General features: G+C 46.0%; 1 protein-coding gene across 1 annotated transcript in view; it reads left to right on the forward strand.

Moving 5' to 3' along the window:
- The window catches only part of LOC127002588 (uncharacterized), a 49,979-nt gene that overhangs the window by 8,335 nt on the left and 28,266 nt on the right, over positions 1-13,378 (forward strand). The window contains exons 2-4 of the mRNA XM_050868671.1: positions 3,348-3,477; positions 3,698-3,849; positions 5,807-5,919. Coding sequence (XP_050724628.1) covers positions 3,352-3,477; positions 3,698-3,849; positions 5,807-5,919 — 391 coding nt within the window. The 5' untranslated portion in view covers positions 3,348-3,351. The remainder of the gene's footprint in view (positions 1-3,347; positions 3,478-3,697; positions 3,850-5,806; positions 5,920-13,378) is intronic.

Below are 13,378 nucleotides of genomic sequence, written 5' to 3' on the forward strand. Positions count from 1 at the left end.
AACCTTCCTTTTTCTTGGCCCGGGGGTTGTACAAATTCTTCTTTTGTAAAATTCTATGGAAGCTGTTATTCATCACCTCTGCCATCTTTGCTGGGTCCTCATATGTGGTTTCATCCATTTTCAGTTGATCGATTTTTTCTCTATTTTTTAATTTGCCGTTCACACGTCTATAAAATAGTTTGGGTAGGTCTTTTCACTTGTCGATTATATCTTTTTCATATTTCCTTTGTTCTTATCTTTTAATCTTTGTATATTCATTCCTTGCTTGTTTAAAATCGTTCCACGAGTTGATTCTTCTTCGTCTCCTCCATCCCTTCCAAGCTTCCTCTTTTCTCTTTCTAATTATCTCGGATCTCTTGTTAAACCACTCCTTTTTACCAACATCCTTTTTGGTTACCTTGGGGACATATCTATTTTCGGTTTCCTTGTATAGCTTTAAAAACGCCTCCCACTTATCCTGTGTACTCTTGGCTTTGAACAGCCCACTCCAATTTGCATTTTCAAAAAAGGTTCTCATGCTAACAAAGTCACAGTAGTTGCTTCTCCCAATTTTGTGATTTTCTTTTCGGTCAATCGTTTTCTTTTCTGATACTTCAAATTCCACAACCTCATGGTCACTCTTCGCTATTGGACAATCTACGTTAAGATTTTCTATTATTTCCGGCGCCTTACTAAATATATACCAGGTCTAGTCTTGATGCCTCGCCTTCTTTCCCGAATCTGGTATGTTCCTTGATCCACTGAGTCAGCACATGTTCCACTGCCAGTTGCAGGAGTCTTCCTCCCCACGACTCGTCTGCTCCCTGCGTCTCCCAATCCTCCCATTCCACCTCCATGCAGTTGAAATCACCCATTATAAGTATTCTCTCACACGCCCTCAACATTTCATCCTTGCAACTCACCGTCTCTTGTATCATTTGTTTATATTCCCGCAACCCCATACGCTTGTTCATGGGGGCACATACCCTACTACATAATGCCTCCTTCTTCCTTCAGCACCCACAATTTTCACTTTCAACACCTCTGTCAAGCCTTCACCCTCAATTACCTCCTCCACCTTAATGCCTTTTTAACCATTAACATCACACCTCCTCCCTGTTTTATCTTTCTGTCTCTCCTCCATATGTTGTTTGCACCTTCTCCAATCCCCACCACCTCAATTGAGTCACAACTTAGTTTCCGTCAGCCCCACAATATCAGGTTCTTTGTCTCTCAAATAGTCGTTAATTCTATCTACGATGAAACTATTCCATTAATATTCGTATATGTCACTTTCCACCCTTTCTCCTTTTCTGTTAGTTTTATTCCCTTCTTCCTCTCGACCCTATGAACTATTTTCTCACTTTCATATCCATTACTCTCCAAAAACTCCTCTTCTCTTCTTGCGATCTCTTCTCATTTAAATCACGAACCTCACCTCTAAAGGCGGCTTTACACTTGGCAATTCGCGGCTGGCAATACAGGCGCGGCAGCATTTTTGGTCTGGGTCTGGGTCTGGGAGCTCTTCTCGCGGCAAGTTCTCTGCAGCTGAGCGTGTCCGTCTTGTATTGCCGACTGGCGCCCAGGTAAACAACATGTCGGCGCCAATAAAACAAGAAATGACAGATGCAGATAACAAGATTTGGAGCCGGGAGGCCGAGGTGGCATTGCTAGAGGAAGTGAGACAGCATCGACACTTGTGGGACCCACAAGATAAGCTCTACAAGAAGCAGAGTCTGCGCAAAACAACTTTTGAGAGTGGCAGCAACACTGAGGGAAATGTTTATCTCTTTGCGAGATATCGAAGGAGGTATAAGGAACGGTTATTTTCGTGTATTATATAATCACACTATGTAATGCCTGGGGGTTGGGATGGCATGTTCCTCCCTTCTCCTTTGCTGTTAAATGCAACAATAAACAATCAATCAATCAATCAATACTACTTATGATGAAACTCGTTTACGTAAAGTATTTCTACAATATTAGGCTGATGGACCAAACTCATTGTGGTTTTAAGATATGGTAGTAGCCTTTTGGGGTGTCTGGGGTGAATTCATGCCCTTGCATTTACTAGCAGTTTACGTCTTGATGCTCCCGGCGGCTCCTCCCACGTGTGAAGGTACTTTCTCCCGAGAGCACCCAGCCGGTCTAGCCGCTAGATCGTCGCGGGTGTATTGCCGGCCAGGAATTGCCACGTGTAAAGTGTGTGTGTGTGTGTGTGTGTGTGTGTGTGTGTGTGTGTGTGTGTGTGTAATTCACCACGACCTGATCACGCGTTGGTCTCGTAATCGCCAGCAGCAGGTACCCTCCCGACATGAGCAAGTGCTCTTTATCGTCGATCTATGGGTACTGCCAGGACCTCACACACCACACACCCCATCCCCTTTGCTCAAGGGGGGATAGTAACCACTCCTAGTCAACGGAAAGAATCCGGCCTGAGCGGGCTCGAACTGCCGCCCTGTCAGACCGTGAAGCCTGGGAGTGTGTGTGTGTGTGTGTGTGTGTGTAGTTCATTCATAACACCCTGATCACGAGTCTCTCTCTCTCTCTCTCTCTCTCTCTCACACACACACACACACACACAGAGAGAGAGAGAGAGAGAGAGAGAGAGAGAGAGAGAGAGAGAGAGAGAGAGAGAGAGAGAGAGAGAATGAGCAACTTCAGCTGGCCGTGCAATAAGCCGGAGAGCCTTACTGCACCCACACCTCACTGTCACCTGTCATCCTCGTCCATGTAGCTATCCAGTCTACTCAAACCAAGCTACCGTCGCTGCACTAACTATGTGATTGCTTAGTCTATTCCATTTCAGAGAGAGAGAGAGAGAGAGAGAGAGAGAGAGGCGGGCCACACTTGCCATGGAGGTGGGCGGAGCTTGAGAGCCAGGCGGTGGCGTAGGTGGTAGCGTACTGGGCTCACATTCACCGCGTGATGGACGACGCCGGTTCGAATCCCCACGCTACCACTCGGATTTTTCAGTCACCGCCGAGTGGCTAAAAAACCCACCACTGTCCTGAAGACCACCCATCCGCCCGGACTCTAGAGAGGAAGCCGTCCAGAAGAAGAACAGAACGAGGGGGGGGGCAGCAGAAGCCAATGCAAGATAACTATAAACCGCCCACTGTGCGCCAGAGCTCTGCCGGGGCAGCAGGCCCCACCTGGAAGAAGCCTTGAAGCCTTGGGCAGGCCCCACCGGGAAGATGCCTACCGGCGCAATAGGCAACAACGTAAGCCGGCAAATCAGCGAGGAGTGCGGCGCGGGGCTAGAAAACTGTACCTACCATTGTAAATATATAAAGGATGTATAAAGGAATTGTACTGTACTGTATTCATGCCCTGCCTGTGATTCTTCTGTCTCTTCCCTGCTGCAGGATAATGTCTGAGGGCGGCAGTCGGGGCGACGTGGCAATGAGGGTGATCGCGAAAGTCCACAGGCCGGGGGTCACGCCGGAGGAGATGGCGGCCGGCTACGACGAGTGGTCCGAGAACTACGAGGAGATGGTGAGAGAGAGAGAGAGAGAGAGAGAGAGAGAGAGAGAGAGAGAGAGAGAGAGAGAGAGAGAGAGAGAGATGCCTTCGGTACCAAGTGCCTACGCAGAATCATGGGGTATCGCTGGAATGATTTTGCGTTAAACCGGCGACTACTCCTTGAGGTCCGGGAGTGAAGTGATGCGGCCCCTGGGGTACCCACCTGTAATCACCCGCTTCCCCGTCCCCTTAGATGATCTGGAAAGGCGGGTACCGTGGCCCCGCCATCACGCTGGAGGAGGCGCTGCGTTGGGTACCCCCGGAGCGGCGAGCTAAGGCCAGGGTGCTGGACGTGGCCGCTGGGACGGGCTGCGTGGGCCGCGAACTCCACCGGGAAGGCTTCAGGTGGGTGCCGCAGGGCCGCAGACAGGGGGATGTCCGGTCACCATACTTAAATATCCTCCAGTCCACTGCCTCCTGCCTGCCAGTGCCTCAGCCTCAACACGAGTCTAACGCCAAGAGATGAAGATGATGTGTTGGAAATTACAGCTGCTTGTGTAGAGGCAGGGGCGCTGGGTGGGAACTGGGAGCGGGCAGGAGCGGCATTACTATAGTCCATCAACTCTAACTTAAAATTGAGCCCTGTGACTTGGCCCGGGGAAACCCCATTGTTTACAGATCTAGCGATGACCTGCGCATGACGTTTTGTCTCACTGTTAGTCTGTACGTTATCTATTTATGGAATTTACATACATTCATAATACGACTGCGTGGTGTTATGAATGGCTTGGGATTAGAGGGATTGATTGATTGATTGATATAGAGTTTCTTTCATGGCGCCGCAACATCTTGGTCATATGGCACCGGAGTAATAAAATGGAAGGCAAATAATTAAAATAATCTAAGGGTGATAAAAGTTATTAGAAAGATAGTTTTGAAATGGTCCATTCAGGTATAGCACTAGTTTAAAATATAATAAAATGTTTATTAAAAATGCATTAGTGAAATACAAAGAACTTTCTATGAAGAGACCCTACAAGAGATGGAGGATGCCCATCTCCTGCAGATACCCCATGACGTCATGTCCAGGGGTGAACGCCTTTTCACCCAGCATTAGGGAAAGGGAAAAATTCCCATGTACATCACGACACCGGGAGAGGTACTGCTCTCGCAGATCCCGCAGACTGGGGCACTCGACCTGGGATTAGAGGGAAAGACAACGACTCAGTAAACCTTCCATATCACTTGGCAACGTGGCTCATGCAACTTTGCCGCCTGACGGACCTTGGCAACAGGCGCCAGGCCGCACCATTCAACGTTACGCCACAATGGACAAATGAAGTAGATCTCACTCTTGCGCCCTGCGCAGCCATGCAGAGAGAGAGAGAGAGAGAGAGAGAGAGAGAGAGAGAGAGAGAGAGAGAGAGAGAGAGAGAGAGAGAGAGAGATACACTCTCTGAGGAGAGTAATGGAGTGATGTGGCACCAGCGCGATCTCGTGGGGAATCCTTGTGTCGCGCCCAAGGGCTCAAGCTAAAATCGATAGGCTATACTATGTTAGGAATTAGGCCAGTTAACCGGGGGACTAGACAAATTAACTATTTCCCTTATGGAACTAGTCTCGGGCCGAGAGTTCAAGCCAACTATGAGTATCGTCTGAGCTCAAATAAGCCTTCGATGTTACTTGAATACTTCGGTCATCGGCTCCCAAACCGAGACATAATCAACTTATTCACTGCCTTAAGACTAACCATATTTACCATGAAAGGAATAACAATAGTGAAATGTTTCCTTTCATGAAATAATAACTAATTGTTCTTGCTGAATTAAAATTAAAGAGCAAGGGTAATTTAACCGATGGAAAAGAGAGGAAAGCCACGCCACCTGGCGAGAGAAATTAAAATTATCGCTTCAGACCCACGTGGTTGGTTTTCTCTCACTCCACCACCGGCCTTCACAAAGTAAAGACCAAGGCACTGCAGCCCACCCATTAAATCGGACGCAGTGTGCCTTCTATTAACTGACTGAGGGATACTACACCCGGCAACGAGACTTCAGAGACAACAATATCTTTTGAAACCCGCTTCTCAGCTAAGTGCCCCCAGCAGTTATTTGAGACAGACAGATTTTACTACACGGATCCGGTAGGATTATTATTTGTTCGGCTGTCTGGAGTTGCTTGTTGGATACCTTCACCACCTAAAAGCTGGTAAGCACTTGTTTGTTTGGCATTGTCTGACGGGTGTGTTATTCACTTTGCGAGTGACCTAACTGTTGGGTAGGGTAAATTTACTGATTCCCAACAACTACTACTACTGCTATAACTTCTACTACTACTACAACTACTACAGCCGCTCCCACAGGCACATAGACGCTGTGGACCCGTCGGAGGGCATGATGAAGCAGCGGGAGACTGGCATCTATACCAACGACTTCCTGGAGTTTATCGGCAGCGGACACTCCACCGTGCCCAAAGGTATTAGTAGTTTTTTTTTTTTTACATCAAAGGACACGGCTCAAGGGCAACAAAAAGAGTATAAAAAAAGCCCGCTACTCGCCGCTCCCATAAAAGATAAAAGTAAAGAGTAGCCAAAATAGAGGTCAATTTCGAGAGGAGAGGTGTCTTGATACACTTCTTGAAACATGTCAAGTCATAGACAGGGGGAAATACAGACGAAGGAAGGTTGTTCCAGAGTTTACCGCTTCCATAAGGGTTTTGGATAGTATAGGGATGAGCATGAGTAGAAAGTCGTGCAGCGGGACCGCGGGAGGGAGGGAGGCATGCAGTTAGCAAGTTCAGAAGAGCAGTCATCATGAAGATATCGATAAAAGATAGAAAAAGAGGCAACATAGCGGCGGAATTTAATTAAGAGGTAGAAGGTTGTCAGTAAGAGGAGGAGAACTGATGAGACGAAGAGCCTTAGACTTCACTCTGTCCAGGAGAGCTGTGTGAGTGGAATTATTGTTATTGTTGTTGTTTCATATGTAAAGATTAATATACCTATTTTTTCTTTTACATCTCTCTCTCTCTCTCTCTCTCTCTCTCTCTCTCTCTCTCTCTCTCTCTCTCTCAGACACATACGACCTGGTGGTCACTTCGGGCGGTATGGGCGAAGGTCACATCTCACACAGTGGCCTCGACGACCTGGTGCGCGTCGCAAAGAACGGTGAGTGAGTAAGTGAGCCTGCGTGCCTGCGTGCGTGCGTGCGTGCGTGCGTGAGTGAGTGTGAGTGTGAAAGTGTTTTTACAAAAAAGGAGACAGCTCAATGGCACAAAAAAAACAATAATATAAAAAAAAGCCCGCTACTCGCTGCTCCTGAGAAAAAGAAAATCAAAAGAGGTGGCCGAAAGAGAGGTCAATTTCGGGAGGAGAGGTGTCCTGATACCCTCCTCTTGAAAGAGTTCAAGTCGTAGGCAGGAGGAAATACAGATGAAGGAAGATTGTTCCAGAGTTTACCAGCGTGAGGGATGAAAGAGTGAAGATGCTGGTTAAATCTTGCACAAGGGGTTTGGACAGTATAGGGATGAACATGAGTAGAAAGTCGTGTGCAGCAGGGCCGCGGGAGGGAAGGAGGCATTCAGTTAGCAAGTTCAGAAGAGCAGTCAGCGTGAAAATAGCGATAGAAGATAAAAAGAGAGGCAACATCGCGACGGAATTTAAGAGGTAGAAAACTATCAGTTGGAAGAGGAGAGCTGATGAGACGAAGAGCCTTAGACTTCGCGCTGTCCAGAAAAGGTGTGAGTGGAGCACCCTCCCCCCCACACGTGAGATGCATACTCCATACGAGGGCGGACAAGGCCCCTGTATATGGACAGCAACTGTGCGGGGGAGAAGAACTGGATGAGATGATACAGAACGCCCAACCTCGAGGAAGCTGATTTAGCGAGAGTGGAAATCTGAAGTTTCCAGTTGAGATTTTGAGTTAAGAATAGACCGAGGATATTTAGTGTTGAAGAAGGTGACAACTGAGTGTTGTTGAAGAATAGCGGATAGGTGTTTGGAAGATTGTGTCGAGTTGATAGGTGGGGAAATTTAGTTTTTGAGGCATTGAAGGACACAAGGTTTCTTCTACCCAAATCGGAAATGATTGCAAGGTGTGAGGTTAAGCGTTCTGCAGCCTCCAGTCTGGAGTCGTGTGTGAAGTTGAATAATGCAGAGTGGAGTCGTCGGCGTATGAGTGGACAGGACAGTTTGTTATTTTAAGAAGATCACTGATGAATAACAAGAAGAGAGTGGCTGATAGGACAGAGCCCTTTGGAACACAACTGTTGATAGGTTTAGGGGAAGAACAGTGACCGTCTACCACCGCAGAGATACAACGGCCGGAAAGGAAACTGGAGATAAAGGAACAGAGAGAGGGATAGAATCTGAAAGAGGGCAGTTTAGAAAGTAAAGACTTGTGCCAGACTCTATCGAAGGCTTTCGATATGTCTAGCGCAACTGAGAAAGTTTCACCGAAATGGCTAAAAGAGAATGACCAAGAGTCAGTTAAGAGAGCAAGAAGATCGCCAGTAGAACGCCCATTGCAGAACCCATACTGGCGATCAGATAGAAGGTTGGAAGTGGAAAGGTGCTTTTGAATCTTCCGGTTAAGGATTGATTCAAAACCTTTAGATATACATGAAAGTAAAGCTATAGGGCGGTAGTTTGAGGGATTGGAACGGTCACCCTTCTTAGGCACAGGCTGTACAAAGGCATACTTCCAACAGGAAGGATAGGTAGATATTGATAGGCAGAGACGAAAGAGTTTGACCAGGCAGGGTGTCAGCACGGAAGCACAGTTTTTAAGGACAATAAGAGACTCCATCAGGTCCATAAGCCTTCTGAGAGTTGAGGCCAGAGAGGGCATAGAAAACATCATTTGGAAGAATCTTAATAACGGCCATAAAGGAGTCAGAGGGGGGGTGAGTAGGAGGAATATGCCCAGAATCGTCCAGGGTGGAGTTCTTACAGAAAGTTTGAGCCTTAGAGACAGACGAGACGGCAGTGCTTCCGTCAGGGTTAAGGAAAAGAGGGAAAGAGTAAGAAGTGAAATTGGAGGAGACATTTTTGGCTAGATGCCAGAAGTCACGAGAAGAATTAGAAGAAGCAAGGTGTTGACATTTTCTATTGATTAAAGCAGTTTTGGTAAGTCAGAGAATAGATTTGGCCCGATTCCGGGCTGAAATTTAAAAGCCATAGTTAGCGGGAGTTCGAAGGCTCTGGAACTTTTTGTGAGCTGCCTCTCTATCTTTAATAGAACGAGAACAAGCACGATTAAACCAAGGATTTTTAGTATGAGGAGTAAAAAAAGAACGTGGAATGTATGCCTCCATTCCAAGGACAATCACCTCTGAGATGCGCTGGGCACACACAGAGGGGTCTCTCTCCTGGAGGCAGTAATCATTCCACGGGAAATCGGAAAAGTACATCCTCAGGTTGTAACGGTGTAACGCTTGGTTGCGGGGACTTGCGGGCGTGAAGGGAAACTCTTGCTGTCTTAGAAGAAATATATTCTTAACCTAAGATACAGCGTAGCATGGGTGAGAGAGACGAGACGCTAGGTGTGTGTCGTGCGAGCTCTCTCGAAGGAGTGACGAGTTTCAGAGTGGAAAATAATGAAGTTACAATTGGTCACGTATGTCAAGGTGACCTCTAAGCTTGATGAAATGCTTTGTATACAAACTGAGATGGTAAACACTGACAGCTGACATTCCTACAAGGTGGCGTGATCTATCTGTCGTGGATTTTTTCCATTGATATTGCATGCCTAATCCGTGGTGATAATAAGTAATAATAATAATAATACATTGATATACTACAATTACTATAACACTGTTCGGTCACCTACCGCTGATCGCGACCTCGCGACACCCCCCCAAAAATCTAATTAGTAGTGGACCCGATATAGTGTGAACATGTTGAGCAGACTGCTTATGGGACAAGTATATGAAAACAATGGCTAAGCAGGAATACTCGTGTAGTAATGACATAAATAATGAGAGGTAACACCAGCGGGTGCGACATAAATCAGAGAAATAATCTCTAAATGGTGAAACATAAAGACACAAGTATCTGTAGTTAACAAGTGGCATAGTTACAGAACATGAAATGCTCATCCAGATTCCAAAAAATAAGAAGAACAACAACAATAGGTGGGAACATAGTACAATGTAAGGTACAGGAGCAGGAGAAATGACAGATTTCTTGCCTTTGTCTTAGGTGAGAAAAAAAATTACCTAGCCAGTGGCTTCCCTGCATCCTGTCGCCTTGTCTGAACCACCAAATAATCGTGCAGGACAGAGTTCCTCCTAATAAGGTAGCACATGACGACGAGACTGACGAACATCAGAAACATTGGCACAAAAATTCCAGGGTACAAGTAGGTGAGGTGCAAGTATTCAGGCAGCGTTTCCTCCAGGGTTTCTGCAAACTCTGTTTCGTTTGCGAAAGATAATGAATTAAGGGAATTAGTCACATAAGAGATGCTGGAGAAATGAATGTTATCGAGAGACCGCAGAGGAAACACTCGATGGGAAATATTGGCCATGAACACCAGACGGATCCGGGACGGGTACGTTATGTTAGTGGAGCGGATATAGCATGCTTCCGCTATGGCATAGTGACCAGTAACCCGTTGATAAGTGGTACCCTCCGGGCAGATTACAGATACATAGAAGGACTGAGGAAAATAGAAATATTGCAGACCCTGAAAGTTCTTATGGAAAACAGGTGTTGGTGGTAGTTGCTTGTAAGGGCACATGGAAAGAGCGTCAGACGCGTTCACGCGGTTGAGGGCGATCTCGCACACTCCTCCCCGACCGGTAGGAAGGCAAAAAGAGACGCAGAGCAATAGAATCGCCTGAAGACCGTTTCCTTGCAATATTGCAAGAGTGAGTAGCTACCCGTTGAATACAGAGCGAAATCCTCCGCGATTAAGAAAAGAGACGGGTACGTGTCCAGGGCTAACACACTGTCCTTGGCGGAAAAGGGAAATGGAACAATTTCATGGGCCTCAAACACGTCCGCCGTCTGAAACGGAACATGAATGATTATGGCATCGGGCATGAGGGTGGACTCGATCAAGGGGTAAAAATATTGACTCGTGTCTGGGGTGAATAAAGGCTTGAGACTATAATTTTGATACCCGATATGGATAGTCGTTCTCAAATTGTGTAGAGGGAACAAGGCAGGTGTGACTCTACCGTGCGCCGCATCTACCATGCTGCTAATAACCTGCTGATTTGCCGTTGCGACAGAGTTAATGACGTTTTCCAGTACATGCAAGGCCTGATCTAGGAGGAGAAACTGATTCACCTGGTCGATCTGCTTGACAACTATGTTGATAACCTCTACCATCTTATTTGTTTGCTCTAGCAGTTCCTCAATGTTTTCTACAATTGGCGTTGATCACCCTGCGATTTCGGGCAGCAAAGGAAAGTACATGAGAGTAGTGGTCCCGCAAATCGCGCACGTTCTCGTCGGTTGCCGTACCGAAGAGGAACTTGAGGCGGACTCAACGATGTTGAGCAACCCCCTCTTTACCCGAGAGTGAACTGAGTGAAAACAATAATCCATGTCTACCTCATAAACTTTTTGCCGTAAGAACAGAATCCTATCCTCCAGTAGTTGAAAAATAGTCAGAGTTGGTACTAGAAGGTGCCTTTGATTCCTTAGTCTTCGTTACCCGTATGGCGTCTGCCATACCGAGTAGTTTTTCTGAGACTATCCTGATTGTGTCTGTGGTGTTGGTCAAGGAAGTATATAGATATTTTACGAGGAGCACATCTTCTATGAGGAAGACCTCTCCTGTGTGTGCCGTGAGGGCGCCAGGCTTCAGGTGGATGGGTGTCGTTGCAAGCAGGGAGCCGAGGTACAACAAGATGATCACAAAACGCAACATCATGATCTGAAAGTGGTGGGAATGAAGTATTTAAACTCGTGGTCTCAAGTTATAGCAATGGGTGTTGGGATTATCTTGTTGAACATTTGACTCTGAGGGGAATTACCAATATCAAGGTCCAAAGGTGAGGGAATTACTTTCAGACGATCACTGTGAACTTCTAGACTAACTCCACTATTTGACTCAAGAACCTCGAACCTATTATTTCCCCTGACATTCCGAACAACACGGTAAGGACCCACAAATTTTACCCCCAGTTTTGAACTTTCCGCTTGCTTAATCATGACTGTGTCACCCTCTTTTAATTCCACCGGGACGGCCTGTTTGTTTTGTTTTGGCATCATTTCAACCTTTGTAGCGTTTAACGTACACCTAACCTCGGAGTGTATCTTGGAAAACATATGCATCTGCTGTTGCGCGTACCTATCAATGTTGTATAAAGGTTGGTGTGGTTTTGTTAGGAAGTCGTACGGAAGACGTTTCTCCACCCCATATAAGATGTGGTAGGGAGACTTCCCCGTAGAGTCGTTTACCGACGTATTTATGGAAGCGGCGAGGTGCGATAGCCAATCCTCCCAGTTATCGTGGAGATCGTTCACGATAGGCCTGAGGACCTGTAAGATTTTCCTATTAGCCCTCTCCGCCAACCAATTAGCAGCTGGGTGGTAAGCTGTGATGAAGGATTGCGTGATTTTACCTGAGCGCATATTTCGCTCAATACTGTGTTCCTAAACTCGGTGCCAATGTCACTCAAAAGAATTAGAGGAGACGAATGTGGACACAACACGTGAGTCACGAGGGCATGGGCAACGCGTGTGGCTGTCTTGTCCTTGAGAGGCGCTAGAACTAGAAACCTAGAGAACTGGTCGACGCACAACAATAAGTAGCGCGAACCATGTTGGCTCTGGGGGAGCTGTAATAAGTCTATATTAACAACATCCCATGGCGCCTCTGGTACTGGGTATTGCAACATAGGTGCTGGCCCTTTTACGAACCCCTTGTGCTTAGCACAAACGACGCAATGTGCGACATGTGTTTCTACATCAACTCGTAATGTGGGCCAGTAGAATTTTCGTCTGGTGACAGATAGCGTCTTGTCTCTTCCTGGGTGACCCGCAATGGGTGTGATATGGCCTGTTGGCATGCAATATAGGTGAACGTGTCCGAAGATTTTTTCCAATCTCTTTAATGAACTTAGGTATTATTACCCCTTACATTAGTGCATAATTCCTCAAGGTATTGTATTCCTCCCACTTATATATCAAGTGTAGTGAGGTTATAGTGAAGATATAATGAAGCTTATATTACTTTATGGGATATGCTTCCACATCATTCAGCTTCATATGAAATTAAAGCTTAGATTCTAGGGAACAAAACTTATAGGATACATTTCATCAAACTCATACCTCTGATTTTTTATTAATTTCTCTGTGTACTTAAGGAAAAAATGCTGCAAAATTCAGGTTTCATAAATCAAAGAAAAATGTCTTCTCAAATTTCCTTTATTTTTATCTATAGAAAATGAAGAACACAATGTTTTCTTTCAAATAAAAAAAAGACTACAAAAATCCCATGAAAATAACCGAAGATATTGGCAAAAGAAATAACAAAACATAAACTTTACAGGAGACGGTTTTTAAATCACCGCGCTGCCATTGTTAAAAGGCGCCAGCCTCATAGTCTCCCCTGTCTGTCCCTTTAACCACGTTTTTTTTCACTGCCCTCTCCTTCTCGCGCACTCTGTCTCTCCTTTGGAGGGCAGACTTTTGAATATTAGTAAATGGCTCTCCAAGGAGGGGAACAACAAATCATTCTTCATAGCCAACATTGTAGTCTCGGACGGCTTGGGCAACACTGAACTCAAGAATCTTCTTGTTGGCATTCTTATATTTTGAGCAATAACGCCAGATTCTTGAGTGTAAATGCTCATTCGGGTTTTGCGTTTTTCCCAGTAGACAAGCAGATAAAATCTTGTCAGAAGTCAGTCTTCTGTATTCTCCCCAAACCTTCTGACGAAGTTCACTTGGCAGTAGGAAACTGACTTTCATGTT

The sequence above is a fragment of the Eriocheir sinensis genome, chromosome 23 (assembly GCF_024679095.1).
Source record: "Eriocheir sinensis breed Jianghai 21 chromosome 23, ASM2467909v1, whole genome shotgun sequence".
Classification (NCBI taxonomy): Eukaryota; Metazoa; Arthropoda; class Malacostraca; order Decapoda; family Varunidae; genus Eriocheir; species Eriocheir sinensis.